Source organism: Dasypus novemcinctus, chromosome 17 (genome assembly GCF_030445035.2).
Source record: "Dasypus novemcinctus isolate mDasNov1 chromosome 17, mDasNov1.1.hap2, whole genome shotgun sequence".
NCBI classification, from domain to species: Eukaryota; Metazoa; Chordata; class Mammalia; order Cingulata; family Dasypodidae; genus Dasypus; species Dasypus novemcinctus.
In genome coordinates this window covers 84,628,312-84,641,298 of record NC_080689.1, presented here as the reverse complement: position 1 = coordinate 84,641,298, position 12,987 = coordinate 84,628,312, and the positions used below count along the sequence as shown (strand labels likewise).

The 12,987-nt window shown below is 41.5% G+C and overlaps 1 gene segment (V, D, J or C); it reads left to right on the top strand.

Moving 5' to 3' along the window:
- Nucleotides 1-3,084: 3,084 nt before the first annotated feature.
- LOC131273783 (immunoglobulin kappa variable 3-20-like) overlaps nt 3,085-12,987 on the top strand; it is a 126,274-nt gene continuing 116,371 nt past the window's right edge. The window contains 1 exon segment of the V gene segment in view: nt 3,085-3,166. Within this exon segment, the coding sequence occupies nt 3,085-3,166 (82 nt within the window).

Below are 12,987 nucleotides of genomic sequence, written 5' to 3'. Positions count from 1 at the left end.
CCCATCTGAGTCCAGATTCATCACACATAAACACCATTTCCAAAGAGGGGCCATCTGCCCTGGTAGTTAACCCCATCGGCCATGACCATAACTCCCGTGGGTCTCTTTAGCCCTCAAAGGAACCAATATCTGGGGGTTGTATCTGCTTTATCTGTCTCTCTGAGTCTGCTCAGTTGTGCATGAGGGCAATCCTTCTGCCAGCCTCCAGACTCTTTTTTAGAAACTCGTAGCCATATAAACTCATTTCTCCTTTCCATTTCCCCCTTACTTTAGGTCAAACAGCATTTTAAAGTCATTTACCTGTATTTTCATAGCACAGTATTTGCTCTGACCCTGTGGATGTGGTAACACATCAGGAAAACATCTGTGAGTAAAAGTGGCATAAAACACAGCACATTTCATGAGAAGAGACATGTGTCAGCATCATTCAACCATGAGCTAAATGGAATGATAACTCTTGTATCTGGATTTCTGACTTCCCTTTTATCATGTGGTTCATTTTAATACACACACACATATCACTTTTCTCTCATTTCATAACTAATAAGCAATTTATTAGGTCAGAGTTTTGTATATCAGGAGTCTGGGTCCAGTGTTGATGATTCTCTTCTCAGGTTCCTACATGGTTAAATAGGGCTGCGTTCTGTCCAGAGCACAGAGTTCTCTTCCAAGCTCATGGGGTTTGGCAGATGCAGTTCCTCAGGTGGCAGTGCTGAGATCCCATGTCCTTGCTGGCTGTCAGCTCTCTCCTCCTAGAGCCTGCCCACATTCCTTGCCACATGGTCCCTGGAACTCCACAATCAACTTCAGATGTAATCTTCCATTTCAAATACCAATTATTTATGAATTTCTCTGAGCTCTTTCTCTCTGACTAGTAGAGCAAGATTTAACGGACTCCCCATCTTAAAATCAACAGCTTTAAGGATATCTGCAAAATCACTTCACAGCAGCACCTGAATAATGTTTCAACAATTGAGAGAAGGTGTGTATATACTGGGGGCAGGAGTCCCCAGGCTTTTTTAGAATTCTACTTAATACAAAGTGTTCTTTTTAAATCATTTCCCAAAGACTGATTGGGCTTAAATTGGATCTTTGGCATTGGGAGGGCATTTGGAAAATTTCACTTTTTAAAATCATTGTATGACTTCATGAAAGAAGATGATAGAAAAGCTAGTTTTCCAGCTGCACTGAAGCATTAGTGGCATCCACTGTATCTGCATCTTCGGAGTGTTATTGCTTGTAAAATGACCCAGAAGTACCTGCTAAAATGAAAAATTAATTCTAACTCTTTTTCCATGGATTCTCATAGTACATAACCTAAGCCTCAACCTTTCATCGAATTAATTTTCCTCTTGGATCATGCCCGTTCTGCTTTCATGCTCTGTTTCTTTAGTCTTTATTAAATATCCAGCCCATCTTTTCCCAATCCTGTTCATTTTCTGAAGTGCTCTTCCCTGGGCTTTGAAGGACAGCCCCCTCCTCTATTCACGCATTAGGTCAACTCTCCCCTACTTGAAGACAATATTTCCTTACTCCACATTTTACGTGGACCCCTCTGGGCCAGTTACCCTGCATGACACATCCTGTTTTATCATCCTGTCATCCATGGTGACTTTAAATTTTTGAATGTGTATAAGAATGGGAAGGAAATTATATTGCACTGATGTAGGAAACCTATCAATTAAGGAGTAGAAATTCAAGCAAAATAAGTAAACTTAAGAATGTATATTAAATGCAACTTCATGGAAGAAGAGGAAAAAATACATGGGCTTAAAGAACAAACCTGAATTAATTATTAACATCTTCTTAACACAGATATTTTGTGGTCTAAGAACAGGTGGATTGTAGATGAGAAGAAATGCCTTCCCTGAGGATGTGGGTATGTGCAGCACCATTCCTGAATGCTGGAGGGGACCCTCTCCTAAGGTAAAGTGCTCATAAGGAGACAAACTACAGAAAATGAACTTATTAATTAGAATTAGAACAATACATGCCTTGGGACATTCTACATCATGGAAAACCTCAGGAGCTTTGGAAAAAGTCTGCAGGAAAAGTTATACTCATGATAGTGGCAGAATTTTTTATCTACATAATTGTTAAAGTGTCCTAAATTTTCTCTTACCTCTGACTGTTCATGCAGAGGGTTGATCCTGAAATGGACCAGGTTCACATGGCCCTAGGTTTCCTGAGTAACATCTTAGCTCAGAGGAGGAAATCTCAAAGAAGCAGGTTAGTAATGGCTGCAGAAATTTTACTTGTTTACTGTGTAACCTCCCAGTAAAACGAATCGTTCTACTTGTTCATAATTTAATATCCTATGCCTAGAAGTGTTCGTGACATTGTTATTTGCATAATTCAAAAAGAATCATTAGTTTGTGCAGGAGTAAATGAAGAAATGCTCTATCTGAACTTGGGAGCTGAAGCCATTTTACCTACTACCACTAGGTGGAGGTGTTACACTTCAGGTGTGCTAGTCCTTACATTAGTGATTTTTGAAAGTGGTTGACTTAAAGGATAGTCCTAAGGGTGACTTGTAAATATTGGTAACTCCTTTCTGGGAGTAATATTGTGTTAAGGGCAATATAGAGGACCTGTTTTGGACGTATTAAGTGAGGTTCTTTTGGGATGTTAAAATTTAGAATAGACTGAGATAGATACACAATATGTGCACTACATCTTAATCTATCCAATGATATGAGTATATTCTACCTAGGTTTTGGCACCATATTTATAATATTTAACTAAGTTCTGATATTACACTTACAGATGCATGTATTTTATTACAAATTCCTTTTGTTTCAAGATGGGTGCAGTTGATTTGAAAGAGTACAATTGCGTATAAAATATTTCATTTTCTGAATTGTGCTGAATGGTGTTGAAAGTTGAGTTGTTAAGTTGATATCTTGCCTTTTGCTGGCGTGTAGTTACATTTCCTCTGGTCATGGTATTTTTATCTCCATCTCTTATTTATCTTTACAACTCACTGAACAGGTACATTTGCCTTTATACTCTCTATTGATTTGCATATGCTCCTCAGGGAATTGGTTGTCTGCTCAGAGCTCTATTAATGCAGTTTCCCTGGAAATGGGGCCTGAGTACATCACTCGGGTGAGCAAGATGATGTCACATTCCCAACTGCTCATCCTGCTGGTGTTCTGGGCCTCAGGTAAGAGGTTTAGAAGAGCATTATCTTTATAAAGCTGGAGAATTGTTTTAACATGCAGAGTGAGCAAACCATTTCATCCAAAGCAGATCTGAATATATACGAAAAATAAGAAAACCTACATTTAGGTACATATTTTATACATTAGTGATTGAATGTATGATCTATGTTCTTTTCTGGTTGCAGGTGCCAGTGGGGACATCGTGATGACCCAGACTCCAGGCTCTGTGGCTGCATCGGCAGGAGAGACCGTCACCCTCAAGTGCAAGGCCAGTCAGAGTGTTAGCAAATACTTAAACTGGTACCAGCAGAAACCAGGACAGGCTCCTAAACTGCTCATCTATTATGCTTCCAATCGTCAATCTGGAGTCCCTGATCGATTCAGTGGCAGTGGGTCTGGGACAGATTTCACTCTCACCATCAGTAGATTCCAGCCTGAAGATCTGGGAGATTATTACTGTCAGCAGTATTACAGCTCTCCTCCCACAGTGCTTCAACCTCGAACACAAACCTCCTCCCCCAGGGCTGTAGAGCAGTGAGTCTTGCAGCACCAGCTGCTTCCTCTTCATATAGACTTGAATATGTTTGCGTCCTTCATCAGTCTGAGAAACCACACTCTTTGGGGAACTATACCATAGAAATCTTTTTTCCACTGGGCCAGATAAAATGACCCTCTAGCCTATGGTCTTTTAAACTTTACACCCAGATGAATTGATTCTCTATTCATTATTTCTCCTAAGTGTTTAAAAATTCACCATCTTCTTTCCTTATCCCTTCCATCTTCTTCCTTCTCCCGCATCATCCTCCAACTCTGCACCTTCCCAAGATAAAATCCTTGATCCTTCATATTCAAAAATTCTCCTATGGAAGGTCATTTTTCTCCCTTACTCTTTACTTCCCTGGACACTTTGCCATCCAAGCCTTTCTCTTCAGTGTCACAAAAGATGATTTGATTTGCTACTCTACCTTGTTTTTTTATTTAGATAACTATTTTCATTTCTTATTGCCATCAAATAGTAATTGTGGGTGCCTTAATATACTATACTCATTGAAGAATGTTTAGGTTATAAGGGATGATGCTCAGCCAATGAGGTATGTTGATTTTAGCTTGGATATAAAATTTTCCAGTGAGCTTTATATTCCTGGGATTGTCCCACTATTTCTATAGTTCTTTTATAAAATCGTTGAGCCATAAAATGCCAAAAATTAAATGTTTTCTATATTGTTATAAGATCTGGGTTTACTTCATCTTATTCCCATAATTTGAAATGGCACATACATAATTTTATTCTTTACAATATTACTTAATGTTGTATGCTCCATCTGTTTAAAAAAGAAAAAATAATTCAAATAGAATATATGTATGTTTGATAGTGTGAAGCACTGTGGACCTCAGTAAAGTAGGATCTTAAGGTGAATCTTTTCTGCAGGTGTAACCTATTGTAGGTTGAATCATTTGAGTAGGTTACTTCAGTTCATGCCTGGATCACTGTGGGTCTCAGTCCCTATACTTGAGTCTTTTATAAGAGAATGAGATCCAGACAAAGAAGGAGAAATCCATGGCAGCAAGAATCTGAAGCAATGAAACCTGGAAGTTACAGAAGAAACAAGCAGATATCTCCATGTGTCTTACCATTTGATAGAGGATTCTAGCATCACTGGCAGCTGGTCTCTGGGGAGAAAGCATTGCCTGATGATGCCTTGATTTAGACAATTTCCTTAACTCAAAATTGTAAGCTTATAAGTTAATAAATATCTCTTGTGGAAGCCAACCCATTTCAGCCTGGCTAACTAGAACAGTCTATATCCAAATATTTATAGAATAACTGAAAGTCTGCCTCCTTTTGTAAAGCCCTTTTTCTTTTCTCCATCTCTTTCAGCAATTCTCATTCTTTCATGGCAACTCTAATTCTTCAGCTTTAACCTTCTAGAAATGTGTGAGAACTTTCCTCGTGAACTCTTTCACCAATTGTCAACTTTCTCTCTTACCATCCTCTGGCCCTGAAGGAATTCATGGTTCTTAAGTCTGCTGTAACCTGAATAATTTGAATTAAGTTTATTTATTATTCTTTTATTTATTTATTTATTTCTCTCCTTTCACTCCCCTAGCCCCGTTGTTTGTTCTCTGCATCTATTCCCTGTGTATTCTTCTCTGTTCACTTGTATTCTTATCGGTGGCACCAGCAATCTGTCTCAATTTTTGAATCATCTTGCTGCATCAGCTCTCCAGGTTGTGATTTTTTCACATGGGGTGGCTCTCTTTTTGGGGTGTACTCCTTGCACATTGGGCTCCCCTACATGGTGGACACCCCTGCGTGGCTTGACACTCCTTTTGCCCATCAGCACTGTGCATGGGCCAGCTCACCCCACGGGCCAGGAGGCCCTGGGTTTGAACCCTTTCCCTCCTAAGTGGTAGGTGGATGCTCTATCAGTAGAGCCACATCAGGTTCCCTGGATAAACTTTAATTAACACATTATTCTCAGTGTGCTGGGGGAATACTCCAGATATTCTAGTATTATTTCTGAAGTTTCTTCACAAATATTTTGGTGGATGAAATTTAGTTTTACCAAATGTCTCATCAAACCAGAGGATAATACACCAAACTCTCTGACACACATAACTGCTCTTACTCTTAGTAATGAGAGGTATTTTAATCATTAAATCCATGTCTTTCATTCACTCAAGAAACATTTATTGACTGGTTCCTCTGTCAGTTGCAAAAATCCCTCCTATCATTGTAGTTGATGAGAAAAAACCACATATGAAAAATATACACTATGCTGATTTTGGGTTTTAGGATAAAAAATAAATCAGGTGTGGAGAGGAGATTGTGGCTTAACAATGAATAGCAATTTAAAAGATGTTAATATATCAATTAGCTACTGTCATGTAAAATACCATGCCCAAAACCAGTGTCATAAAGAGTTAGCTGGTGAGTCTTTTGTGAGCTGTGCAGTCTGTTCATATGGAGGCCTGACTGACTCATCTGGGACTACTCTTGGTGTGTAGTTATCTGGCAGGCCCCCTGAGGTCTGTGTGTTCTAGGCTCAATCATCTTTGATCTCCTTCACCTGCTCCTTAGCTAGCCATCAGCCTGACTTTGGGTTGACTGCACCACATGTCTTTTACCACCTGGCAGACTAATTCTAGATTCTTCTGATGGCTATTTTCATGCTCCAAAAGATGAAATGAAAGCCCATTTCAGAGTGTTTTATTTCCTGATGTATCAACTACCTCTTCCCTGTGCCTCCTTTATTTAAACTTTCCTATTTTCACTCTTTCTCATTCTCCTTCCCTTCCTCTGGGCCCTGCTATTTTCTTCCATGTATGAAATAAAGGTATAATCCTGGCCAGCACATGTTCAGACTCTCCTCTGAAGGTCTTGTCTGTCACTCTCCCTCCTTACCTACTGGACCCACTGTTGGGGCAGGTCCTTCTGCTCAGCATCTCCTGATTGTATTTTACAGGCCTAGCTTAATACTTCAGGAGGCATTGAGGCATTGGATCTCAGTACGATCAGATCTGGGGTAAATTCATTTCTCTCTATAGACCAGTAACAAGAAAAGCACCTTACTGATTCCAAAATACCCGGCTGGAGCAGGCACAGTATAAATGTTGCAGACATCCTGATTCCAAAATGGAGAGGATGAAAAGAAGAAGAGAAGCACTGTTCCCAAGCAATTTTGAAATCCTGAAGTTCTGTTAGGTTCATTGCCTGGGGTCATCTCTGTGGCCTATGGCTTGTCCTTGGTGACACATCTCTGCCCTCTGGACTTCTGGCTTTGGCTTCTGTACCCAGGTCTCTGGCCTCTGAGCCCATGTTTGTTATAACTCTCCCTGCAGAGCTGACCTCTGTCTTATCAGGTGTAGATTGAATTACATATGTATTCTTAGTCATTGTCAGTATTCCTGTCTGTGTGGGCATATTGAAGGTAGGATATCGAATATGTTATTTGAGTTAAGGTGTAGCCGGCATGATTGGAAGGGGGCCTTAATCCAGATCATTGGATTCTGTTAAAAGCATGATAACTTCATTCAAAGATATAGAAGCTATAGGGAGGATCCATAAGGTGGAAGACAGCAGAAACCAGAAGAGAAAGAAGAAGACATTGCTATGAACGCAAGGCAGGGATAGTAGCCAAGAAACCTCAAGGATCTCTGGTATCCAGCACGGGAATGTTACCGAATTTGGGGAGAAAGCATTGCCTTGCTGCTGTCTCAGTAGTGGAGTTCTCCTAACCTGAAAGCTGTCAGTCTAAAAATTCCCAGTGTACAAGCCATCCCATTCTGTAGTACCTATGATAGCAGCAAAATAAGGTATCATACTTTGTTTTTCTTCAAAATTTTAAAGTTCATAGTTTTATCAGTATATAGAATTTTGTAATTCCACAGCTTTCTTTAATTTTGTCCTCTTTTTGCCCCTTTCAGCTCTGCTGACATTGTTTTTGATTATATAACATTCTCAAAAATCTTCTGATTTAGGAAATCACAAACCAATAATGTGGGAAAGGGGTCTGGATACGGAGTCTGAAATTTCATAAATCCTGAGGACCTCTAATAGACCTTTAGCTTAAATAGAAAAGTTTGTTTACAACTGGATTCTATTAGAGGGACATGGTGCTGTACAAGAAACAAGTGCATTAGGATCAAATAAATGGGAACTTTTGAATATTTCCAATTCCTCACAATATCCTCAACTATATTTCTACATATATTCTTTTAATGTGCATAACCTGATAGAACAGCCGGCAAGATGAGTCAGAGGAAGGAGCGCCTAGACTCAGGTCCTTCTACAGGGCACAGTTAGTAAACATGCAGAGCTCTGGAGCTAGCTGATGCACCTGCTTGGGGGCTCCAGGAAACCAGAAGCGCATCCTGCAACATCCTTGAAGGAATAGAAGGACGAGACTGCCATCTGCAGAGAGGACTCATAAGTAGAGCACTCCAAGCCACTGGGGCTGGTGCCCATCCTCCACAGTAGGCCCAAGCCACCTTAGGAGCTGTTCCAAGGCTGGAATTGAAAGCTCCAATTCCAAGAAACAGGGGAGGAAGAGACGCTTGGGCACCAACTTCAGCTACTGCTGAGTAAATTTGGCAGACAAAAATATAACCCTAAGAACAGCTAAAGTTTGAAATTGTTCAAGTGAGAAAGAGGCTGGTAGCTAGCATCTTAACTCTGCACCTGGCATAAGGGGAAGCAGGGAGGACTGAATATCACAGCGCTGTGGGAACCGGCTTCCTTCCATCCAGGCCATATTGCAGGTCTAGCCTTGGCCCCAGCCCCACCTCTACAGGGAGGAATGTTGGCAATGCAAGTCACCCTGGAGGAATTCTGTGGCTGGAATTGGAAGCTCCATTCCCAAAAACAGGGGAGGAGGAGATGTTTGGCCACTGCTTACAGCTACTGATTAGGAAATTTGGCTGGCTAAAGTATAACACTAAGAACATCTAAAGTTTGAAACTGTTGAAGTCTGAAAGAGGCCTTTGTCCTCCATTTTGACCCTGCTCCCAATGTGAGGGGAAACTGGGCTGAACAAAAATCACAGTGACTGTAGGAAGCAGTTTATTTCACCTGGATCACCCTGCAAACTATCACAGGGAGGTGGCTGGTGGGCCCTGCACAAGCCTTATCCAGGTAACCGCGGGTACATTTGGCTAGCAAAGACTGAATAATCTTAAGTCTATGGGGGCAACTGTGGTCTTCTTTGGACCTGAACTGCATAGATTGTTGCCCACACCTGCAGCTCCACCCCTACCCAAGGCAAGGGAGAAAGAGGTGTGAACCTTCATCAGTCACTCTGGGCAGCTACAGTCTAGGCCAGCACAACTTGTATTATTCCACAAAGCTGTGACTTTGTCCCTACCCCTGGCAAAGGAGAAAGTTGGGAGAAGCTTCCTTGGTACCTGGTGCAATGAAGGCAGCTTCAGCCTCCATATCTTGTAACACCAACTACATCCTTGGCTCCTACTGCACAACCAGCAAAGGAGAAAGGGCAGGAAGCCTGAAACTAATGAGAAAAACTGCACCCAGAATAAGTACTCTAGTAAGCCAGATGCCAAGACACAACAAAAATTATAAGCTACACTAAGAAACAGGTAGACATGGCCCAGTTAAAAGAACAAGATAAGCCTCCAGATGACATAAAGGAGTTGAGACAACTAATCATAGATATTCAAACAAATCTCCTTAATAAATTCAATGAAATGGCTAAAGAGATTAAAGATATTAAGAAGAGATTGGATCAGCACAAAGTAAAATTTGAAGGCATACATAGAAAAAAAGCAGATCTTATGGAAATTAATGGTGCAATAAGTCAAATTAAAAAATGTTGGAATCATAAATAGCAGTTGTAAGGAGGCAGAAGAAAGGATTGGTGAGCTTAAAAAATGGCCTCTGAAAGTGAACATACAAAAGAACAGATGAAGGAAAAAGTGGAAAACATCGAACAAGGTCTCAGGGAACTAATGCCATGAAAAATCGTGCAAACATTCAGGTCATGGGTGTCCCAGAAGGAGAAGAGAAGAGATAAGGGGCAGGAGGAATATTTGAAGAAATAATGTTAGAAAATTTCTCAACCCTGTTGAAGGACATAGATATCTATGTCTAAGGAGCCCAATGTACTCCCATTCAAAATACTCCAAATAGACCAACTTCAAGACACACACTGATCAAAATGTCAAATGCCAAAAACAAAGTGAGAATTCTGAGAACAAGATAAAAGCATGCAAAAAAAAATAAAAAAAAAGAAAGAAAGAAGGATATTCAATAAGATAGAGTGCTGATTTCTCACAAGAAACCATGGAGACAAGAAGACAGTGGTATGATATATTTATGATACTACAAGAGAAAAACTTCCATTCAAGAATCTTTTTTTTTTAATTATTTATTTATTTTTAAAAATTACATTAAAAAAAAATATGAGGTCCCATTTAACCCCACCACCCCCACCCCCCACTCCCCCCACCGCAACACTTGCTCCCATCATCGTGACACATCCATTGCACCTGGTAAGAACATCTCTGACCATCATTACACCCCATAGTCAATGATCCACATCATAGCCCACACTCTCCCACGTTCCATCCAGTGGGCCCTGGGGGGATCTACAATGTCCCGTAATTGTCCGTGAAACACCACCCAGGACAACTCGATGTCCCAAAACCAGCTCCACCTCTCATCTCTTCCTCCCATTCCCCAAACCCAGTAGCCACCATGGCTACCCTTTCCACACCCATTCCACATTTTCTCTGTGAACATTGGATTAGTTATGTCATTGCACATCTATGTCAAGTGGGGGCTTAGATTCCACATGGATACTGGATGCACTCCTCCTGCTTTCAGTTGTAGACACTCTAGGCTCCATGGTGTGGTGGTTGACCTTCTTCAACTCGATGTTAGCTGAGTGGGGTAAGTCCAATAAATCAAAGTGTAGGAGCTGAAGTCTGTTGAGGCTCTGGGCCTGGGTGTCATATTATCAGTCCAGAGATTCAAATCCCCTAAATATATCTTAAACCCCAGCACCTATTACAATTCCTATAAAGTAGCATGGAAGTCTTGTGAAAAGAGATCCCCTCTGAGTCCAATTCCATCACGCAGAAACACAGGCTCCAAAGAAGGGCCATTTGCCATGGCAGTGAACCCCATCTGCCATGACCATAGAACCCGTTGGTCTCTTTATCCCTCAAAAGAACCAATACCTGGGGTTGTATCTACTTTGTCCATCTCTCAGACTCTGTTCAGTTGTGCATAAGGGCATTCCTTCTGACAACCTCCAGACTCTTTTTTAGAGACTCATAGCCTTATAATCTCATTTCTCCTTTCTATTTCCCCCTTACATTAGGTCAATCAGCATTTTGAAGTCCTGTTATTATATGTAGACAGGGATATTCTGCTGATCCATATTGAACCTTTAATTCAAGGTCATTTTCTAGTTGTATCTTCAGCTGATATGTAGTAGTGGTCCCTCGGTGTCAGGGAGGCTCATCCCCGGGTGTCATGTCCCTCGCAGGGGGGAATGCACTGCATCTACATGATGAATTTGGCTGTGAGAGTGGCCACATTTGAGTAACATGAAGGCTGTCAGGAGGAAACTCCCAGGCACAGTGCTACTCTAGGCCTTGTTCTTATTGCAGGTGTACAGGCTCAAAAGCATAGCCATTAGTAGCAGGAGCCCAGTGTTGGGCCCTCCTTCCTTCCTGGTTCTTGCTGTTGCACCTGGGGGACTGCCACTGCTCCTCCAGGGTCCACGACAGTGACCCCCCGGCCAGGGGCCTGGTACCCCTCCAGCTGTTGTTTTTAATTGTTTCCTCTATGAGTATATCTAGACATTACTATATACCCTGGACATATGCCCTGTATAACTCCCTGTCAACCCTATATATCCTGTCAATAACATCCTATATCAGTATTCCTCCGCTGCCATTTTTGAACCACTCTGTGATCCAAAACTTCCCGTAAAGTGAATCCCAACAAATTGACAGCTTCACAAGAGTCTTAGATCACCGAAATTCATATATACAATATACAGTACTTCCCCAGATCCACCATAAAACCTTTTCCCTTCCACAGCAATAATCTTTTAACTTATTCATATCATATTTCCTGATACTGATGTAGAGATTCCAAGACAATAGCTTTCAAACAAGGTGACAGCTGTACTTACTATGTGGTCCATACTTTAGGTTGTACAGTTTTCTAAATTTTTTAGTTATCCTATGTTTTGCCTTATGGTTTACATTATTAGTCTGTCATCCCCTATATGTTTTTGGTGTAATATTACATGTTTTATAGTCATCCTCGTGTACTCTCACAAAACTCCTCTCTTGCCCCCATATTTACCTTGGTTCCATCCATTCCACATCCATTTTCCCCTCCCCTTGGGGCCCACAACACCAGCCAATCTCCATTTCCCAAGAAGCCATGTCCAGAGATACTTGCAGCAGTATTCAGGGCCTGACTTTCTCAACTGCCCTGTTGCCCTGGGAGCCATCCTTTCTCATGAGAGATACAGTTCTCTCTATTTGACGGCATTAGTCTACTCCAGGATGTGGGTCCACCCCAACTCTCACTTCTTGGGACTCTTCCCAATGGTACTACCCACCTTGGCATAATGAGCCTTCAGCTATTCCCCTGGAGTCCTTCCCACATCACACCATACCCCCTGAGCCTCCTAAACAGGTAACCCTCCTAGTTATACTTTGATACGAGTTTCTCAACATTTTGTTCTCAACAAACACCTGACATCTCCCATGTTCGTATGTTGCCCCTCCCTCCCCCCATTTTTTGGATAATATTACCCCTCTGCCCATCCCCAGCCCCCCTCAAACCCACAAAGCCCCATCCGAAGGCAACCCCTTGCCCCCATTTTGTCCCTTCTTTGTGCTCATACTTACCGCCAGCTCATCACAGATTCCCCCCCTGCAGACGTTAACTCACATCCTTCCTCCGCCCCCCGATTTCCTGTAAGCCTCTTTTCCACACTCTAGCTCTCTGAGGCAGTTTGCTTATTTCATATCATTGAGGTCATGTAGTATTTGTCCTTCAATGCCTGGGTTGCTTCACTCAACATAAGATTCTCAAGGTTCATCCATGTTATCACATGTGATTGTAGTGTATTTGTTCTTACAGCTGAGTAGTATTCCATTGTGTGTATATACCACATTTTATTGATCCACTCGTCTGTTGATGGACATTTGGATTGATTCCAACTTTTGGCGATAGTGAACAATGCTGCTATGAACATTGGTGTACATATATCAGCTTGTGTCCTTATTTTCAGTTCTGATGGGTATATACCCAGCAGTGGTATTGATGGGTCATATG